Genomic DNA, 21,830 nt, shown 5'->3' with positions numbered 1-21,830 from the left:
CTTCTGAGAAGTGTCTGCTCAGGTCCTTGGTCCATTTACTGATTGGGTTATTTGGTTTTTTTTTTTTTTTTTGGTGCTTAGCTTTTTGAGTTCTTTATATATTCTAGAGATTAGTGCTCTATCTGATGTGTGAGGGGTAAAGATTTGCTCCCAAGATATAGGCTCTCTATTCACCTCACAGATTGTTTTTCTTGTTTATTCTCACCACTATACTCTCCTAGTCCCTTTACAGAGTGGCCCAAAGACCTCCCAACCTCATCTCCCAGCATTCCTCACTCTTCTTTTCATCACACACATCCACACCAAGAAGACAATCCTACAGTAGCGATGTGCTTCTGCCCCCCTGCCTAGTTCCTCTCCCTGAAATGTCTTACTCCTTCAATCCCTCAGTCCACTTAGGGAACTCCTACTCTTCCTTTAAGTCTATCTCTGATGCCTTTTACTTCCCTAACCTCCTATTCTAGGCAAAATAATTACATCCCTCTCCACCTTCTTACAGTGGTCAGAAGGACAGCATGAAGGCCTTGTTTATATATAAAGAAAATTTTACAGGTGAAAATTTTGCTCATTTCAGTTTTTCCATTCACAATTTACAAGAGTCAACAGGACCCTTAACAGAGGTCACATATGGATTTCAAGCATATTATTTGTCACATAATCTTTTGCTTTAAAACTGCAGGAATAAGCTCAACACATATATAACAAGTAAAACCAGAGCTACTCTGGTTGCGATTACAGAGGATCCAAAGTATTTCCTACTTGGGTCCTGCCACTGTATACCCTAGGAGGTCTCATGGAACCACGGACCCCAATTCAGTACCTTCTTTTTAAAATATTTATTTTTCAATTGTAGATGGACACACATATCTTTATTTGATTTTATATGGTGCTGAGGATCAAACCCAGTGCCTCACGTGTGCTAGTGAGCGCTCTACCATTGAGCCACAACCCCAGCCCTTAGTACCCTCTTTTTATAAATTAGAAAACCTGGGTTGAGAGAAAGGAAATGTGGTATTCAAGGTCATACAACAATTTAATAGTAGGGCTATGACCAAAGTCTCCTGCCTTCTAGCTCTCTCCATCATGTTATTCCTGCTTTCCTTGTCTTGTGGGAAATAAAGCTATGTGAAGAAAATTGGTAAAAGAAATAAGAGGTTTGGCTAGATTTAAATATTCAATGGGAGCTTCTTCCATCAGCTTGCCAACTGAGGTGGAGGATGTGCCAGGAAAATATCTACCCTGGGACGGTCTTAATGACTGGCTGCTAAGAGACTCGGGTAGAGAAGCAGAGTGGTCAGAAGGTTGGGCGAGGTGCCTGGTTGCGAGGCTGCTATTTGCAGGGCCAGCCAAGTACCATGTCTCTGAAGGGGACAACTTATATGATGGGCTTTCGGGGTCATCTGGAAGAGTCCCCTCTACTCACCAATAAAAAACAAAACAGCAAATACACGCCTCATTGGCAACGGCAGTTTCTATGTGGTGTGTTTAGTCTGGGCTCAAGCAGACATAGGTTGGATTCTGGAGGGCAAATATGAGCTGCCTGACTAACCTGTAGTCTCAATTTTCTAGCCTGTAAAATCAACACAATAACATTGATCTCACAGTTTACCTAAGTGTTATCTTGATTAAATGAGACAGTGTGTACTTGGCAGTACCTGGGATGCAGCAAGCATCCAATAACCAGCAGTCCCTTTCTTCCTTTATGTGAACTATAACTCACTCTGCTCAAGTTTCTTATAACATAAAAGCCTTTGAAATTGAAAACATTGACAATATGAAGTTGCTAATGACTCAATATTTGTCTACTCTCAGATCCATATGCCAAAACCCCAACCTCCAATTGTGATACTTGGTGATGGGGCCTTTGGAGAGTCATTAGTTTAGATAAGATCATGAGACTAGAACCACCAAGATGGGTTTGCTGTCCTAGTAGGAAGACGAAGAGACCCAAGCTTTCTTGCCCCCCCCATGTGAGGACACAGCAAGAAGGTGCTGTCTACAAGCCAAGAAGCAGACTAGCTAGAACCAGATCACAATGGCACCTGAACTCAGGCTTCTAGCTTCCAGAATTTTGAGAAATAAATTTCTATTGTTTGACCCACCCAGTTCACAGTCTTTGTTACAGCTGCATGAGCTGAATGAGATACTGCATTGGTGAGGAACTTTCATACACTGCTACTGGGAATGGAAACTCTGTAACTGGTACTACCAACTAAAGGATAAAACCTAAAACCCAGGAAATTCCATTCCAACAGAAATAAGAGATTATACTCACCAAAACACATGCACAAAAATTGTATGTAGCAGGCTGGGGATGTAGCTGAGTGGTAGAACACTTGTCTAGCATGCATGAGACTGTGTTCATTCCCCAATACCACACACAAAAAAAGAAAGAAAATTGGAAACAATTTAAGTATCCATCAACAGCAGAATAAATAAATTACAGAATGGAGAAATTGTGATATAGTCATACAATGAAATACATGTCAACAATGAAAAAGAATAAACTAATCTACATAAAAGAAACCAGATGAATCTCATGACCATGTCAAACTAAAGAAACAGACACAAAAGATGTTATATTTTATGATTCCATTTATACTAAATTCAAAAACAGACAAAATATATGCCAAGGAAAGTCAAAATAATTGTTACCTGTTGAAGGAGAAGTAATGATTGAAAGAGGTATCATGGAAGTTTAGCAGATGCTGATATTGTTATATATCTTGACTTGGGTCATACTTCATACTTTGTGAAAACTGATCAGGCTATACAATTATTATTTGTGTACTTTTATGGATGTCAACTTTATACTTCAGTTTTTTAAACATTTACAGAGAAAACAAACCTCTGAGAGTGAGAACAGAATGAGAGTCATTAAGTCCCAGAGCTCCTGTAGCCTAGGACTATACTCTCTGACACCAACACATCCATTCCTTCTCCACTGTTGAGGTTCTATTTCAAGCTTCTGGTACTTTGTAGATGGACAACCAAAACCTGCTCCTAAATGGTCTGTATAGCTGCACAAGTTCTTTCTCATCCATATTTTCTAAACTGTCTCTGCCTAAATTTTCCTAAGCATGACACTGGTCAAGTCAGACCCCTGAACAAAAACATCTTTCCACTGACCACAGGATAAAGTAGAAACCTCTGATCTTTGCATTCAAGCTTCTCCTTAACAGATTTCAGGATCAATTCATGATCCCTCCTTATCTTGACTTGCTGCCTTAATCAAATATAACAAACCAAATAAGACATGGCCCATGCTTTGCTTTTCTCTTTCCACTGACCGATAGGAAATGGACTTGGGCAGAAAGCTGCTATTTGTTTGCGAATGTGATGAAAAGCTAACAAAGTCTATATACTCCCCAAAGCTACCTCTCTATCCTCCATCCTTCCTCATTATTTTCTTGTGGCTGGGGGATAATATTTTAGAAACTTCAATTTCTTCCTCAAATGATAAGGACTGCAAAATACAAAGAATAGATTTAGCTCCTGGCAAATAATAAAAGTAATTTCACCACTGTATTTGGTGGGTCTCCTACATGATAGTGATGGTGACAAAGGTTTTTTATTTATATAGCGCTTGAGAGTTTACAGAGCACTTTCCTAACTTGCTTTATTTCAATTAAATCTCAATATAGCCCTAGAAAAGAGGCATTTGCATGCACATTTAATATAAGGACACCAGGACTCAGGTGAATGATAAGGCTATTTCCCAGTTCTTATGTTCCTAGGACTCTGCAATAGATGAGGTTTATTTCTGACAGCTGCTACCACTCTTCAGAGCATCTCTCCTGATATCCACCATTAGACATGTATTCCAGCCCTCTGGGTATCGCGGTCACCATCTCCATCACACTGAGTGAGAGACACCATACTTACCCTCCTATGGTGATCACATCTTAGAGGCCTCCAAGATTAGGAAGTCTTTGAAAACTCAAAGAATTCAACTTACATGGGGAAATTTTAGGCAATGCAGATGAGGTAGGAGTAGCACTGGAGAAGACTATCCAGTGCCCCAAGAATTTTTTATTCCTGCAACAATTTTTTGAGGCCTATTATCAGTCAAGCTGCTGAATAAAACATGGCCTTTGCCCCAAGGAAACACTCAACCTATGCTCTAAGTGTCAGTCCTCTCCACCGCCACTGACTTTGGCTTAAAGAACCGTTTTCATGACTCTATAATCCCAGATGGGTTTTTTGCCGAATTGAAACAAGAACCCAAAAAGGCATCTGGACACTGCCATGCGCTCCTCTTCATTGATCATGAATGTCCCATGCAAAATCAAACCACCAGGTAAGTTGCCAAAAGGTAAGAACAGATGTTTCATGTGCTTTTAAACAAACATTAGGGAAAACATTTAGCCTGTACCAGTACTCAGAGAAATACATGTTAAAATAGTCAAATGCTACTTTATGCCTATCATGCTAACACTCAAAAAGATAATATCATATGCTGGAAAGTGAGGTAAAAATGTTTGATGGGGGGTTGGGGATTTAGCCCAGTGGCAGAGCGCTTGCCTAGCATGCGTAAGGCCCTGGGTTCGGTCCTCAGCCCTGTAAAAAACAATTACTAAAAAAGTATAAAAAAATACAAAAAAGGATTAAAAAGACCAAAAAAAAAAACAAGGTAAAAAATGTTTGATGGATTACAAATTGGAAAAAAAACTTACAGGGAAACTTTTATAGATATTACAATATAACATTACCGATCAAAACTACATCTCATAATAATCTTTCACCAAATAGTTTCTCTCCTAAAATCAAGAATGCTATGAAATAATGGTGAAAACTAGAAGTCAACACAGTTCTCTAAGAGAAAGATAATTGAAGAAATCATGGTACATTCAGTCATGAAAAAATGCCACTATTAATACTATGTAAATACAGTTATTAATAGTCTATATATTATTCCACAAAATTACTAAGAAGATAGTTATTTATAAGAAAAGTGAAATAATAGCTACACTATAATCATAATTATGTAAAATATGTTTGTATTTGGACAAATATTGGAAGAGAATATGGAAAAATGTGAAAACAGCTGCCCCACTATAGTGAAATTATGATAAATGTTTTCTATTTAAAACTTCCTTTAACCACACTGATATAGCAATAAATCACACTTTATCACATTGCTTTTTTAATTCCCTGTCTTCCCACTGAACTATAAGCTTCGTGCAGACAAGACAATGTCTCCTTGTGCTCAGCAGCATTATAGCACCAGTTCCTTTTGGAGAGTCAGGAAAGAATGAATGAATCATGGGAAACCCCAAAATAAACACCGCCTCAAGGGGAGAGGAGGTGGATCATTAAAACAAACAAAGGCTCATCTCCGTGTGTCTACTTCTAGGATTTAACTATGGGAAACCCAAATCAGCCCACAGAAGAATCTCTGAGGAGTCTTTCTTCCTTTAAAGCTACTGCCAAGATCTTTGGTCCTAAAGAGTCTGGAGAAGAACACAGCATCTGGAGTGGCCAAGGCAGCGGGGGAGCCCCTGAGACCTCCAGGAGACACCAGTGGTTAAAGGAGAAGGAGCTTCAGCAATCCTTTCCCTGGCCTGAAATTCACTTTTGACCCAAACTTTCCATATAACTACAGCTGGAATTAATGGGGGAAGGAAAGGATGTAGAAAAGGGAACACATTAAAAGAGAGAGAGAAAGAAAAAATAGATCAGCAAAGAACAGTCGTTTTAATAAAAACTTAAGTCTGATGCCACCCTGAGTTCTGGCTAAGAAATAAATTTTGAGATACAAAGAAAAATAAGAAGCTTGAAAGGAATTGAGTTCTGGAGAGTAAATCCCCTTTCCTGACATCTTAAAATCAGTCTGAGATATACCAGAGGCAGCAGAAGGACTCCTAAGTCATTAAAGTATTATAAGCATTAACAAAAACACACCAGGAAAAGGAGACAATTTTTTAAGTTATTTTTCAACCAACCTACGCAACACCTGTCACAAACCATACAGGCTCTTCCCAGGTTAAGCAATTTTTTATCCATCCTTGGTGATTTTATGCAAAAGCATCATCAATAGATTAATGCAGAGTTCAGAAAGGAGTTTGGCTGCACAGAGAAAGAGGCATTAAGCAAGGAGAAAAGGCATAAAGAGTCCAGATTTGAGACGGAGCTCTGCCTACTTCAGTGTTATAACTTTATGCAAATCACAATTCTCTGCACCTTGGTTTCTTAATCTAAATAGGAAATTATACCAATTGATCACAAGATTAAGGTGACATTAAATGAGATGATATACAAAGTCAATATACATAACAAGTTAAGTTTTACTTAAACATATGAACTTATTGCAGAATCAAAAATGCTACAATTTCCTCCCAACGTCACATTTGAGGGAATTTTTTTTCCAACTAAAACTGACTGTATAAGTCATTTGGAGGATACAGGAAAATCAGTTTCATTCCACTTTGCCATATCAATTAATAGTTTATTCTTTCAAAGAGTAGAATTTTCGGGTAGGTAGGGAAATTTTTGTACTTTCCAGTACTGTCTAAAAATCTGAAAAAGATTGCCAAAGGTCATTAACAACTCATAGCTGAGCTAAGATTAATTCAATCTACTGAAAACTAAGGGCAAGAAAATAGGGCTGCCGATAGCAATTTGGCCTACATCTTCCAAGAACCTGCCGATTTCAAATTTTCAGTCTCATCATCTCCAATCACCAAAATTTCCCCCATATTTCTGCATCTAAAAGTCTTCCAGACTACTTTTTGTACTGGAATATGAGACTTCACGTCACAATTTTGTTTCAGAAAATATGTCCACCTCTGGTACGGGTCCCCAGTCATAAGACACATGTCCACGGACAGAAAATAAGAGGCACCAGTGGGAAGAGAAGGCACAGTAAACAATACTCACTGCCTCCATAGTTCTGACCAGAACCAGCAGTCCTAATTTTGGAGAAAACTGATTTTCTCCCCAAAGTATAACTAGAAAACTGCCCATGGTCATATTTAAGAGGAAAGTAAATGGAGACTTCTTTTTCATATCTACTCTGGATCCCCTGCCCCCCAGTTGCTATAGTTAGCCCATACCCTCTACTGGAACCCTCTGTATATGTTACAGTATGCAAAGTCCTTCCAAAGAGTATCTTGTGAAGAAAGAAGGACAGGTACTATTTCTCTGGTTTTACGGATGAGGAAGATAAGATTCAGAGAAGAGCAATAGCAACTTGTCACGGCCCAAATTGGTTCATTCTCAATCTTTCCACCACCACCATCCATGGCACCATCTATCAGCTTTTTGTGTTAGAATCTGGCAGTTTCTGTAAGAGATTCCCAGGTAGCACCAAAGTGAAATAATTAAGCTAGATGTCCTTGGAAAACAAATAAATCTGGAAAATGGTCTGAATTGATATTGATACTTAAAGCAAGTTTCCAACCAGATTAGCTCACTATCTAGCTCTACGGCACCTGAGACTCAATCCAGGAGGCACAAAGAAATATACACATTGTCAAAGCCAAAGCCTGGGTCCTGGTCCTGACTCCATCACTTCCTGGGTATTAGAGTGTGGGTAATCCTCTTCCTCCTCTGATCTTAATTCCTTAATAAGTAAAATGAGAGTAATATTAATGACTGCACCTTAGATACTACTGCCTAGAGGATTAAGTGAAGCATGGATGTGACAGTACTCAAAGTATAAAGTTTCCACAAATAAATCAGCTGAAGAACATCTTCCTTGGAGACTGTTTCAAAACACAGGTAATCAGTGTTTTCAAAACTATGTACAACAAGCTACAAAACAAAAATGAAGAAATATTCATCCAGGTTTGTTCTATTTTTCTTTTTCTTTATTTTTTTTAACTGTCATGAAACCTGTCTACAAACCTGTCTACAAATGATATTACTTGACTTGAAGCCTCCTATAAATATATACTCATGTGGTAAGTTGTTGTCTTAAAGCTGCTACAAAAATCTGTTTGACATGGTGGAATATTTATTGAACACCTCTCACATGCCAATCATGATGTTGGACATTTTCAACATCTATTTCAATTGATTCTTGTAAGAACTTTCTGAGATGTATTTTATCTGCTTTTATAGATGAAGAATCAGAAGCTCACAGAGAATAAGAAGTAGCCCAAGGACAAACATGTTCCTATGTCACTGAGGAGAAGAAACACCAAGGTGTTTAGGCAAGGAAAAGTCTAGAACAGAGATTACAGAGCATGGCGGTTAAGAGCATGGATGATGGACTCCCCCAGTTCATATCCTGTAAGCTTTAGAGTCCTCATTTGTAAAATTAGATTAACAGTAATCTACTTCATAACCTCTTACATGAGTTAATACATCCACTTAAACCAGTGCCTGCCTCTAAAACATTACATATTATCATCATTGTTCCCTTCCCACTTGTCCAAATTTCTTTTTTTAATTTTGTTTTCAGTTGTAGATAGACACAACATCTTTATTTTATTTATTTATTTTTATATGGTGCTGAGGGTCAAACCCCATGCATGCAAGGCAAGCATTCTACCACTGAGCTACAACCCCAGCCCCAAATTTCTTTCCCTCTTTTATCTACATGAAATCTGTTCTGTATACCTCTTATTCATTACTGTTATTATGCTTTTGCTTTCTCTTCCTCTTAACTGAAAGTCCCTTCTCCTTCCTCATTAATCTAAATCACACTTATCCTGCAAAGCCCAGTTCAGATCTTGCCCTTCTGCAAGCCCTATTCTGACTTCTCCAATCCAGTGTCTTCTTCCTTCTCTGAACCATCCTACACTGTCAAACAATCCAACTTTCACATGTCATTCAATTTGTAGAGACCATTTAATTTATAAGAACCTCTAAAGCTCTAAAGAAAGAAAACTTGGCTCATATCCCTAACTTTTGAAAGAGAAATTGAGGCTTCAAAAGTTCAATTGCATATTGTGATACCAAATGTTAGTTGGCACAGTACGGATTTCAACCCAGATGTTTTAAGTATTTGCAATGCTCTTTCCATTATATTATACTAATTGTCTCTTTGAGATTCTGAATGCATTCTCCACATTGAAAGCATACATTCTATAATTATCTGGTTCCAAGTATTTCACTGGTTTCACAGCCCTCCCAGCAGCTAACACAGTGCAGTTACTAGTTGTTGGCAGATTGTTTAGCTCATTAATCTTTCATTGGTGCTTTTTTATCCGGCAGTTAAAATATTAGTGGACACAGGACTCTTGTAAAACTTAAAGATATTTATCAAAAGAAGATAGGGACCAAAAAGGGCAAAATACTTGTATAACTCCCTAAAGTTTGCATCAAAGATCCAAAAAAGAAAGGAATCACTCTACATCACTGGATCTGTGTTATCATTATTATCAATACTGGGGCCCTCCAAGGATTCAAGTCCACAGTAGATAAACATTACCTCAAATTTCCTCCCACAAAGTCCAAGCCTCTATATGAAGGATTGAATCAGGCTGGTGTTATTGGGTAAAGTTGTTAGGCCCCTTGTACAGAAAAACAGGTAAGAGGTATAAATCCTGGAAAAGGATTAGGGCTGTGCTTGAGCAGACTGGAATGAAAGAATTGTCGTAGACAGGAGGAGGAAAAGAATAGACCTAAAGCTTGAGAAAGGTTCAATGAAACAATGACATCTCAGTGTTTAAACTGAGAGAGAAAAAGCAGAAAGTAGCTGTTCTCCAGAAGGAGCAAGCAAACACGAGTGTTTGTGCACCCCAGAGAAGGGTGCACCAGCGACAGGGAGAACAGATAACCTCATCAGCGTCATGTAAGGGAGGGTGTAGGAAATTATAATCTAGTAGCAATAATTAATGCTTTTATACTGCTTTACATTTTATAAAAAGATTTTATATACACCACCTGTTGTTGACTAGTCACTTTAGTTAATGTAGCTATTATTTGTATTTCTAAAGAACTAAAGAGTTTCTTTTGCTCATCATTGATACTTTCATGAATCACTCACTTACTGGTTTAAGAGTAATTTCTGGAAAATTTATTTTTTCTACCAAATGCTGGGAATGCTGAAATAAAGTTAAAGTCATTGCCTTCAAGGGAATTTCAGCATTGTCAAAGGTGGGGAAGACAGACAAATAAAACCTCATCATAATTACAGAGTTAATTGCTAAGAGAGGCACCAAGCATATCATGATTTTTAATATACTGAAAGAATTTTAAAAGGATAATCTCTAGCCCTGCCTCTAAATGAATCAAAAACTGCAATTAAAAATAATATATGTGTACTTTAAAAATAATTTTTATTGTGAATATTTAAAGTATACAACAACACTCTGGGATGCATATATAGTAAAATGATTTCAATAGTGAAGGATTGAACTAACATATTCATCATCTCACAGAGTGACCCATTCTCCCTCACTGTGGCAAGAGCAGTTATCTTCTACTCATTAAGCAAAAATCCTGAATACAATACACTATTAACTATGGTGGTCCTGTTGTACATTATATTTCTTGACTGGCTTATTCTACATCTTTGCTACTCTGTACCATATTTTTATAAAGGTCAATATATAGATAGAAAGTAAAACAGCGGTTATCAGGATGGAGAGAGGCACAGGAAATAGGGAGATTTGGGTCAAAGGATAGAAAAGCAACAATTGAACTGAGTCTTGAAGATTATCCAGAATTATCCAGGCAAAGACACAGGAAAATAAGATCCTTTCAGGTAGCAGTAGTAGCTACAGTAGTCTGGAGTCTCTTAAGTAGTCTGTCATGGCTATATCAAAATGAAGAGTAGTCAAAAAAGATAAGACTAAGATCATATGCACAGACAGATCATGAAGGCTTGTACTTTCTTTCAACATTTGTCAATCACAGTGCTGTTTTGGTTCTCCCAAACTCTACCATTATATTGTTAACAATAATTAAAGTTTCATTTCCAAGAAAACAAATATATTATTTGTAATAGTTCTGAAGAGCCCATATTGATCAGCAAATTAAACAATTCCCACATTGTACTTGCAAGAACAGGAAAAAAACTGTGTGGAGGAAGGCACACAAAACTTTGATAAGCACACAGGCAAAGCAATAATCCATAAGGATTTCTTCTCTTATGAAATAAGCAGCTCTGGTGGCCCAAGATTAGACCTTCACAATGAGGGGAAATTTCTCTCACTGGGGATATGGTGAGAAGGCAGGGTTAACTTAAAAAAAAAAAATGGCTCCATAAGAGTCAAGGTTCAGTAGAGGATAGATAAGGGAAACTCAGTCGTTGGTTTTATTCCTTTTGCCCTTCCTGTGCTCAGAGCTGCTGTGAACCAGATAATAATTTCCAGTATTATTGGCTGCCATGGCTTTCTCTCATTCAGAGATAAATCTCTAAAGATTTGTGATTTAGAGTGTTTGAAAATTAGTCCTTAATTCAACAGTCATAGAAGATAAAAGTGAATTTTCTAATGCTTCTATTTGAAGAGAATAAGGGTAACTTTTAATATAACATATACCTCAAATCCTAGGATACTTCTTAAAGCTCCATTGTTTCCTTTCTCATTCTCTGAATCTCTGCTCAACTCAAGAAAGCAAAGACTTGTTGACCTCAAACTATGTGTCAGGTCTTCTACTTGGTGCTAAGAATGCAAATGTGAATAAAACACGAATCCTTTCCTCAAACTCACTATCTTGCGGGGGAGGCATACAAATAAATGAATCTCTGTGCTGAGTCCAGTGATAAAGACACCCACAGGATGGAAAAGGGCTATGAAGGGGGCATAGATTCCCAATAAAATCTAGGACTTGTAGAAGGGTTTCTGCAAAAGTAAACACCCATCTCAATTTCAAAACAGATATGAGTTTAGTCAATAAAAGGAAGGAAAAGAAAACCAAGACAATCACAGCAGTAGTAGATAGCTTAAGCAAAGACAAGGAGAATCCCATTTTGTATATGGAACTGCAAACAGTTCAGGATTACTAGAAAAAGAAGTCTAGGGATGGATATGATTAGAAGGGGACTGGAGAAGAAAGCAGGGGTCAAATCACTAGAGGAGCATGAACTTTACCTATAGGACATGGGAAGCTACTTAAAAGCTTTAAGCAAAGAGATAAAAATGTCAAATTTGCATTTTAAATATTTCATTTAGGTTATTAGGTGGAAGTCATGAAGAGGCTTGCAGAAGTGCTGGGTGAAATGTAATGAGACCTTGAAACAGGCACCCACTGGTGTCCCCAATTGAAAATGAATATGAGAAGAACTGAAATAGGGAGGAAAATAAGGAATTGGATATTAGATCAAATGAGCTTGAGTTACCTTTAACCAACCAGATGGAAATGTCCAGTTGGCAACTGAACATAAAATCTGAAAATCAAGACAAATTTCTGGGCTTAAAAGTAAAGAGATAGGAACAGATTACATTTAGGAGGTAACTGACATCTTGAGAATAGATGGACCAAGGATAGTAAGTGGAAGGAAAAAGAAAATGAGCAGAAAATGGTCCCCTGAGGAACATCTACATTTAATGAGGCAGGTAAAGAAACTTAAAGAGGACAGTGTTGAGTAGTCAAGGGACTTCCAAAGGGAAGATAAACAACTGTCAAGCCCATCAATGAAGGTCTAGACTGGCATCTTCGTCTGGATTTAGCAATTAGGTTTCCCAATAAGAACAATTTCAGTATTACAGAGAGAGCAAAACCCAAGGTCAGAGGAGAAGGGCAAATATAGAATAAGGAAGTAGAAAAAACAGTGACAATTCTCTTTCACATTTGGAGGTGATTAAGAAGGTAAAGAGAGCAGGGCATGATGGCTCACGTCTATCTGCCTAGTAGCTCAGGAGACTAAGGCAGGAGGATTGCAAGTTCAAGGGCAGCCTCCGCAACTTAGAAAGACCCTAAGCAACTTAGCTAGGCTGTTTCAAAGCCAAAACTAAAACTAAAAAGGGCTAGGGATGTGGCTCAGTGTAGAGTGCCCCTGGGTTCAATATGTGATAATCAAAAAATAAAGAAGGGAGGAGGAGGAGGAGGAGGTTGTTGTTAGGAGCAGTTTTTCACTGATTTATGTACACAGATGGAGCAACCAATGGAAGAAGCAATCCGTAGAAAATGAGAGCATGAACAGAAGGAAAAAGGAATGAAATTTGCAGCAAGAAATGGAAAAGGCAGGAGGGGTGGGTCTTTTTAAACAATTAGTACTCCCATCCATTGAAAATGCAATAAGGAAAAGTAGTATGAGGATAAGAGAGAAACAGCCAGGTGCAGAGGTGCACACCTGTAATCCCAGCAATTCAGAAGGCTGATGCAGGAGGGGCACAAGTCAGAAGCCAGCCTGGGCAACTTTGCAAGCCCCTGTTGCAAAATGTCAAAAATAAAAATAAAAAATAAGCTGGAGCCAGTTGTAAATAAATGTAATGAACAGTGTGTGTTAGAGAAAAATGTTAAGAAGGATATTAACTTCAAAAGACCTGTGGTTGCTTTTATTTTGTTTGGTTTATATATATTCTGAAAACAATGTGAAAGATGGACTGGATAGAGAAAATACAGACGTCACGTTCTGAAGGTATTCTGTATATTTCTCTCTTCCTTCACTTCCTTTGTAGCCATTCTTTATTAGTCACAAGTAGAACTGAACTCGAGCTATTTTAGAATTTAGGTAATTATTAAATAAAGATTCGTGTAGCTCTGCCCCTGTTAAATATAGCTGAGTTAAATGGTAATGTTTCTTTCTGAAAAAAAAAAAAAGAGAGAGAAAGAAAAAAAACTAACTAAATTAGATTGTCTTTTTATAAAATACAACAAAAAAAAAAAACTTCCAATGACATTATCTTTGAGCCAGTGACTCTCAATTTAAGGAAAAAAAAAGATTCTCTCTTTGAAGTGTGCAAAATTAAACAATTACCTGCCCAACAAAATTTGGAGCACTCAAAAAAATGGGATCAAAATAAGGTGGGTATCTGCAATTGGAAACAGGGAAGGATGCATCAGAAACTGTGGCTCTTTAGCTCATATGAAGTGCTTTTCCAGGACCTTATTTTTTTGAATTCTCGTAACATTTTTTGAAACATACATATTGTTATCAGCATTTTACAGATAACATAACTAATTTTTAAAAAATATTTCCACTTATAGATGGACATAATAACTTTACTTATTTTTGTGTAATGCTGAGGACTGAACCCAGTTCCTCACACATGCTAGGCAAGCACTCTATCACTATCCAGCCCAATTTTTGTTTTATTTCAAAACCTAAAACAGTGTCTGGTTCATAGTAGGCCCCCAGTGAAAATTTGTCAAATGGGAGAAAGGCATTATATAAATATAATAAAGTCCTATGGCTAACAATGGACCAGATCTCCATCCTAGGTTTTCAATCCTATAAAGCCACATTGTTTCATGTTGCTGAAGAAGAGAAAATAGGGTGACTGAACATAATCTTAACCTACTTTACACCTTTCAGTGAACGGTTAACACTTCAGAAATGCCTGCTGTCAAAATATAAACACCAGAGCCTGTATACATCCCCTTCCTCATAGTCATGCTGCATGGGCATTCCTAGAGTTCAGAAACTGTAGTATCTGCTCACTTTATTCGCTCCATAGGTCACTGGCCTTATTCTATATCTCCTCTCTCTGAAGGGATATTATAGCCTTCTGGTAACCAGTTGCCCCTATGTTAGATGACAATGCCATCCAGTGAACATGCAGAGGGTCTCACAAGATTTAGAGTTGCCCACATAGTGGGAGTGTGCGCGCACGCGCGCACACACACACACACACACACACACACACACACAAATCCATGATGCGATCCTCCATCCTGAGGGCACTGCATTTAACCCTTCCCCCAGGATAGATGGTAGATATCATCTTGAAAAATCTGTGTATATCAACTTTTTATAAACTCAGGAATTTCAAAAGTAGGGGGGACATACTATTTAAATGAATCCCATGGTAACTATATTTGCAAGAAAAATAATCTTTTTATAAGAAAAACTGTCACCTAATCCTAGCTATTTTGGAGGCAGGAGGATCATAAATTCAAGGCCAGCCTGGGCAACTCAGTGAGGCCCTGTCTCAAAATAAATTTAAAAGAAAAACAAAAACTGTCACTAAATTTTTCTCCTGTAGAATTTGGCTTTATTTTTTTTTCTTTTCCAAATAATCTAGGTTCAGATCCAGACACTTCAGCTTAATAGTTACCTAATCTTACACAAGTGACTACTTTTCTGAGTCTGTAATCTATGAAATAGATATTCAACCTAATACTCAGGATCATTGTGAAGATAAAATGAGACTGTAAAGCAGCAATTGAGAAGTAAACACCATTCAACATATGTATACAAAAGGTCTTAGGTCTATCAGGAAGAGAAGAACTAAATAAAAATCCCCAATTCTCATCCTTAAAAAGGAAACACACAGCACACTTTACAGGATTAAGTCTTTATTTCCAAGTCAATACATGGTAGCAACATTGAAAGAAGGTGGTATAAATGGAAATTAATCCAAGATGAGCTTTTCATTCAAGGAAATGTTTAATCATATATTGACATGTACAGGAATAATGACAGAGCTAAAGTTTTTTGAAAGAATATGACACAAAACTGTTCCATAGAAATATTGCAGTACTAGAAAGGATCTTAGAGAGTCTGTTTCAATCCTCTCATTTGACCAATTTTAGAGAATCAAAGTCCAAAGATGCAAAGTGGTTTACCTAAGAATACACAGTGACACATTCTTATGGAAGATTTCAAACTTCAACATCTTTATTCCCCAGAATAACCTATCTCTATGTTCCCATAACACCTTATACAACTTATTATCATGTTATATTAAAACCCTGTTTAAAACTATCCTCTTATCACCTGGCATGGTGGTGCATGCCAGTAATCCCAGCAACTCAAGAGGCTGCAGTAGGAGAATCACAAGTTCAAGGCCAGTCTCAGCAAATTAGAAAGGCCCTAAGCAATTTATTGAGACCCAGTCTCAAAATAAAAAATAAAAAAGGGCTGGCTCAGTGGCAAAGTTCCTCTGGTTCAATCCCCAATATTAAAAACAAAACAAACAAAAAACTATCCTCTTCCCATGCACTAGAAGATTCCAATATACTAGACTACTGTTCAATTTATACTTACATCCCTAGCACTTGGCTTGTATTTAGATGCTCAACTGTACTGAACCATGTTTGGTAAATGTGAGGGAAACACATGCATTTCCTATTTTGACTTTTCATTCCTTTTGACCAAGCAACATATTAAAAATGCTAATGTTGATATAGAGATGGGTTCCTGAAAGGAATATCATCATTATAGCATAGGTCCAATTAGATTGCTGGATTTATTTATTTATTTTTTATTTTTGTACCAGGGGTTGAACCCAGGGATGCTTAACCACTGAGTCATATCTTCCGCCCTTTTTATTTTTTTCTGTTTTGAGACAGGGTCTCACTAAGTTGATTAGGGCCTAGCTAAAGCAATCCTGCTGCCTGAGTCTCTGGATTATAGGTGTGTGCCACATCACCAGCAGATCGTTGGATTGTTGGATTTTGATGACTGGTTTTCTTTCTTTTTTTAATATTTTTTTTTTAGCTTTAGGTAGACACAATATCTTTATTTTATTTTTATGTGGTGCTGAAGATCGAACCCAGTGTCTCACACATGCCAGGTGAGCGCACTAGTACTTGAGCCATATCCCCAGCCTCTGATAACTGGTTTTCTAAGAGTTTTTTCCAACCATTTTGAAACAATAATAGCCCAAATAAGAAACAGTATAATTGCTGATGTGGCTACAGTGTGATATTCTTAAGTCATTCTTTTTTTAAGCACTTTCTAATAACTCCACAATGAGCCTTTAAAAGAAGCAGATGCAAACAGTATTTTTTAAAGTAGAACTGGGACTAAATTGAGAATCTTCTCAGAGTAACTTAAGAAACTTGAATTGGAGTCAGAAGATGTAAATCTAGTTCCTGTTCTCTTGCTAACTTCTTATTTGACCTTGGGCAAATCATTCCATTCTCTGGGTTAGATGATCATTCAAGTTCCTTCAAGTTTAAATGCTATATATAAGCAAAAGTTTCCATCAGTCCTTGAGAGTCAGGGATGGAAAAAAATAAAAGTAAGGAAAGTAGAAGACAGGTAGTATATATCTATTTCCTCAAATTTCTTCAAGGTTCAGTTCAAATCTCACTTCTGCCATGAAGCCTACTCTAGCCCACATCTCTCTCTCTCTTTTAAACTTCTACAGAATTATACTACTATTGTTGAGAGTTAAAGAGATTTATAAAGTGTTTCTACTACCATCTGGCATATAGAAACTGCTCAATAAATGACAGTAGTTGATGTTGTACCCATGCCTTTAGCACTAATCACATATCCTTCTGTTTGATGCATCTCAAATTAGTGTGATGATGAATCACCTGGAGATACTTGTATAAGTATAAATTCCAATTCAGAAGATGTAAGGTGGAACCTGAAAGGGTGTAGCTCAAAAAGCTCCTGGTTGATGCTAATACCACTGGCAAGGACCACACTTTGAACACAGGGATAATTTCTAGTAAACTTTTTAATTTTTTTTTACTTTTCTTATCTCCCCACCTGGAGGGTAAGCTCTTAGAAATCAGATACTATTTCCCACTTTTCTTAGCAAATGAACCTTATAAAGAGAAGGTGCTCAATGAACATCTGTTGAATTATCACATCTGCTGTATCTAGGAAATTAAGAGTGCCCAGTTATGCTGATTTTCAAATAAAACAGTGAAATGTGCCAGAATGAAAAGCTAACTTGGCCACTGGGATCAGAACCAATGAAATGGAGGCTGAGGAGAATCTGAATGAAAACTTACCTCTTCACCAGTGAGAAGATAATACAGAAAAAAAAAAAAAAGATGACATACACAAATTGGTACCAGTTCCTTGTTTAAGTATAAAGAACATTAAAGTGCAATCCTAATTGCACTTCAAATTTAGAAATGAACCTGAAGTCATACATTTTCTGATGATATAAAAATACTACTAATAACGAATAACTTATATAATGAACTTGACTTCATTTTTTAGTGGAACATTCACATTTTTCAATGATCTTTTAGTGTGCAATTAATCTAAATAACTCAGGCAACATGAAAATATTTCAAGCAAAAGAGAGAGAGAGAAACACCCTCCAATTTTCCCATCAACCTAGTCAGTAGTAAGGTCTCCAAATTACATTGCCCACAATTACACTAATAGAAATTCAAAGAAATCTGCTACGTATAAAGGATGTTCTGAGAGGGTGCCTATTTTAAGCTTTTCTTTTAAAATCTCCAATTATTTAAATGCTTGTTAAAAACATTCTTTATTTTAGCATTCTATAATTCCGATGGGACCAATATTCTTAAATTCTACTGGGAGATTACTCTCTGATTTCCTATTTAAACACCAGGAAAATGAAGCAGGTATATATGATACCTGCTTACTGAATGCTATCTAAGTAGCTTAAACTGTGAGACAGATTTACCAAAATCTGTTTTGAGCCAAAACCACCTTTGTAAGGTACTGTGCTTGTCATAAGCAGGCACCTGCTCCCTAATTCATAGGAATCTTTCAATAAAATCATTCATCAATATTTAACTGAGTTGTTTTTAACAAATTAAGACCTATGTTAGAAGACGAAAAAGTCTGCAATTCTGGAAATTGCTATTAAGCACAAAAACACAGAAGCACAGAAGTGCCGTCAAGCACTAGACTCAAACTGGGCTTATGAGTTTTAATAAATCAATGTTATTACTTCAGAGAAAATCAGAAAGCAGTTGGGAGTCAGCCCACAGGAAAGTGGCTTCTATTACTTCTATCAGAAGTCTAGTCTCTAGGGCAAGGCAAATTCTCTGGTTTATGCCAGGTACTCTTCCTAGAAAATAATACTATACAATGAGAGTTGCAGATCTCAATCTACTGAAGCATTTCTAACTAAAACACAGATATGCAGCAGCTTTATAGTACAAATACAAAATAATTTTCTATCTACCTCTGTGTACCTAACTAGCACTTAGACTTAAACAAATAGCCTCAACAGGATGAGAGATCAGGAAAAAATGAATAAGGGTCAGATTCTTACACAGAAAAATGAAACACCAATGTCATTCTCTTTTCTCCCCTTTTTCCTGGCCTTTCCTCAGGACTCATCTTGTTTGTGTGTGAGTGTGTGTGTGTGTGTGTGTGTGTGTGTGTGTGTGTGTGGTGCTGGGGATCAAACCAGGGCCTTGAACATGCGAGGCAAACACCCTACCAAATGAGCTATATACCTATCCCTGGATTCATCTTTTGTGAAGCTTTCTCCAATAATGCCAGCTCTCATTAATTATTGAAACACTAGTCTCAATTAATAATTCTTGATCCCTTTTTGTTAACTGTTTCATGAATCCATTTGTCTCCAAATTTGAGAATGAGTTCTCCAAAAGGTCCCCACATTGCTTATTCCCCTAAAGGAAATTTATTATTAATATTGCTGATAATAATATAATAATATGAGGCAATATCACATAATGGAGTGACAACAATGGAGCAGGCCTAAATTCAAATCCTGGTTCTACCATTTGCTGGCTATTTGACTATGAACATTTCACTTACCTTTTCTAAGGCTCAGTTTTACGGGTAAGAATCCAAAGGGATATCATTATTGACTATACTCCTAGGGTTCGGCGAATAATGGATGCTCAATAGAGCTTAGTTACCTTCCCTTCCCCCTTAATAAGCACTTGTTGATTTAAACTGAGAGCAATTCTCATATGGGGGTTGTCGATGGCACTGGAATATTCTCTTATACCTTTCCCATTACCCCCTTGCATGACCTCTGTCATTTCCTGGCAAGGGTCTTTCTACTCCACTGTTGAGGAGAAGAAGCCAATCACGAAAGTCACCCAGAGGACTCTAGAATGGCCACATCAGCAGCTAGCAGGAAAGCATCTCCACATCTACATCTCACTTCTACCAGCTCACACACTCCCCCTCTCCCCAAGGCCTTTCAATGAGAGATTGAGGGGAAAAAGCAATGAAGCAGCCAAGAGGAAATGGAGATAAACAGCTCTGTGGTCCCTCTGTGCCTCCCTCTTGGGAGGAACACGCAGGTCCAACCTCAACCCCTTTGAGAAAAAATAAAACAAACAAACTAAAAAAACCTTTCCTCACATTGGTAAGGAAAAATCATCCCAGATTTCTGGCCCTCTTTTCTTCAAGCCCTTTACCAGTCAATTTCACCATCCCACCATCCCACAGGTCAACCTTCTGCTTCATCAAACAGATCCACTCCTAGTCTTAAACGTTCATTCATGCTTTTCCCAACTAGAGATAACAGTTTTCCCAGCCTTCACCATTCTAAGTTGGAAAAATACCACATATCCCTTAAAAAAAAATAAAAAGAAAGAAAAAGAAAGGAAAAGAAAAACATCTTGAAGTTTCCCATCTACTGCATTAAGGCAGATCCTTTTATTGTGCACCTGTAAAAATCCAGAATATATTATTTAGGTCTTCATCTCTCGGCTGGAAAAAGCCACCAATCGCTTCCACCCCCACAACCACATTATTAAAAACAAAAACAAACCAAAAACCCATACATCCCTTCCCTGCTGCACAAATTACAAGAATTTTAATCTTATTAAACAGACTTTATTAAGACTTCAGCCACACTCGGAGGAAACCAGCTGATGGACAGACACCTGGGCTACTACATCTGTGATTTGATCCACCTTGATGTGCATATTTGATATCAGTCTTCAAGGGTCCAGGTTTAAAAAAAAAAATCAATCACCACCACCCCACCCCGTGCCTATTTTTTCATTCCCAATTCATTGCATGTCTCACGAAGTAGAACCTTTTTTATAAATCGGTCTTTCAAAAAGGGCCTTCTGGGTCCATTTTCATTTAGGGTTTGAATGAGTCTAAGCTGTCCAGTCTGCCCCTTCCTTCTCCCTACCCCCCAAAAGAACTATTTCTTCAGAGTCTTTCCCGTTGCAAAAAGTAGCTCCTTTTCTCTGTCTCGGGGCGGTGGGGTGGAGGGGATCTGGAGCATCTGAGGAAGTCTTTTAACTCTGGAGTCACCTGTCCGGGCTGATCAGCGCCCTCCCTCGCCCCCCAAACGCACGCACGCGCGCACGCTCGTCCCCATCTCCCTGCTGCAGGACCACGCGGACCCCACTTTGCACTGGTCTGAGCAGTGTCCTTGGGGACCACCCGGGACCATCCTCTCCCTGGCTTTCCCCGCTCCCCCCACCCCACTCCGGGAGGCGCGGGTCACCTACCAGTCGGTGTGCGGCTCGTCGACGACCAGCAGCACCTTGGCCTTCCTGGCGGCGGCGGGCGCGGGCGCGGGCGCGTCCACCAGGCCCGCCGAGGCGGCCGTCTGCTTCACGGCTTGGGACAGCGAGCTGAAGAAGCTGCTGCCCACCGACGGCGCCGCCGCGGGCTGCGGCGCGGGCTGCGGCGCGGGCGCTGGGGCGGGCTGCGGCCTCCGCTCGGGGCCCGGCGAGGCGGCCGGGGTCGCCGACGAGGCCGAAGCCGCCCCTGAGGGTGGCGGAGGGGGCTGCTGGGGCTCGGGCCGCTGCAGGTCGGTCATGTAGCCATTGGGCAGGTTGGCGATGAAGCTGCTGTCCGACAGCCGGCGCCTCAGGAAGTTCATCATCTGGTTTGAGGGGCTGGGGGCGCGCGGGGCGGCGGGACCGGGAGGCGCGGAGGGAGGCGAGGGGCGGAGGGCGAAGCTGAGGCGGCGGCTGAGGCGGCTGAGGCTCGGTCGGCGGCGCGCGAGCCCAGCAGACAGCCGCGGCGCACTGGGCGGGCGAGCCCGGCAGCGCGAGGCTGGGCGGGAGGCGGGAGGCGGGCGAGGGGCGGGGCTACGATTGGCCCCGCCCCGAGCCGCAGAGTCGGTCCCGCCCCCGCCTTGCCGCCCGAG

The 21,830-nt window shown here is 39.0% G+C and overlaps 1 protein-coding gene across 1 annotated transcript in view; it reads right to left on the bottom strand.

Moving 5' to 3' along the window:
* The window catches only part of Syn2 (synapsin II), a 146,279-nt gene extending 124,716 nt beyond the window's left edge, over positions 1-21,563 (bottom strand). Inside the window, exon 1 of the mRNA XM_026383057.2 lies at positions 21,184-21,563. Coding sequence (XP_026238842.1) covers positions 21,184-21,563 — 380 coding nt within the window. The remainder of the gene's footprint in view (positions 1-21,183) is intronic.
* Between the last annotated feature and the right edge of the window lie 267 nt (positions 21,564-21,830).

This window comes from Urocitellus parryii, chromosome 16 (assembly GCF_045843805.1).
Source record: "Urocitellus parryii isolate mUroPar1 chromosome 16, mUroPar1.hap1, whole genome shotgun sequence".
Taxonomy (NCBI): domain Eukaryota; kingdom Metazoa; phylum Chordata; class Mammalia; order Rodentia; family Sciuridae; genus Urocitellus; species Urocitellus parryii.
Note: the sequence above shows the minus strand (reverse complement) of the source record. Positions and strands in the feature narration are given on the sequence as shown.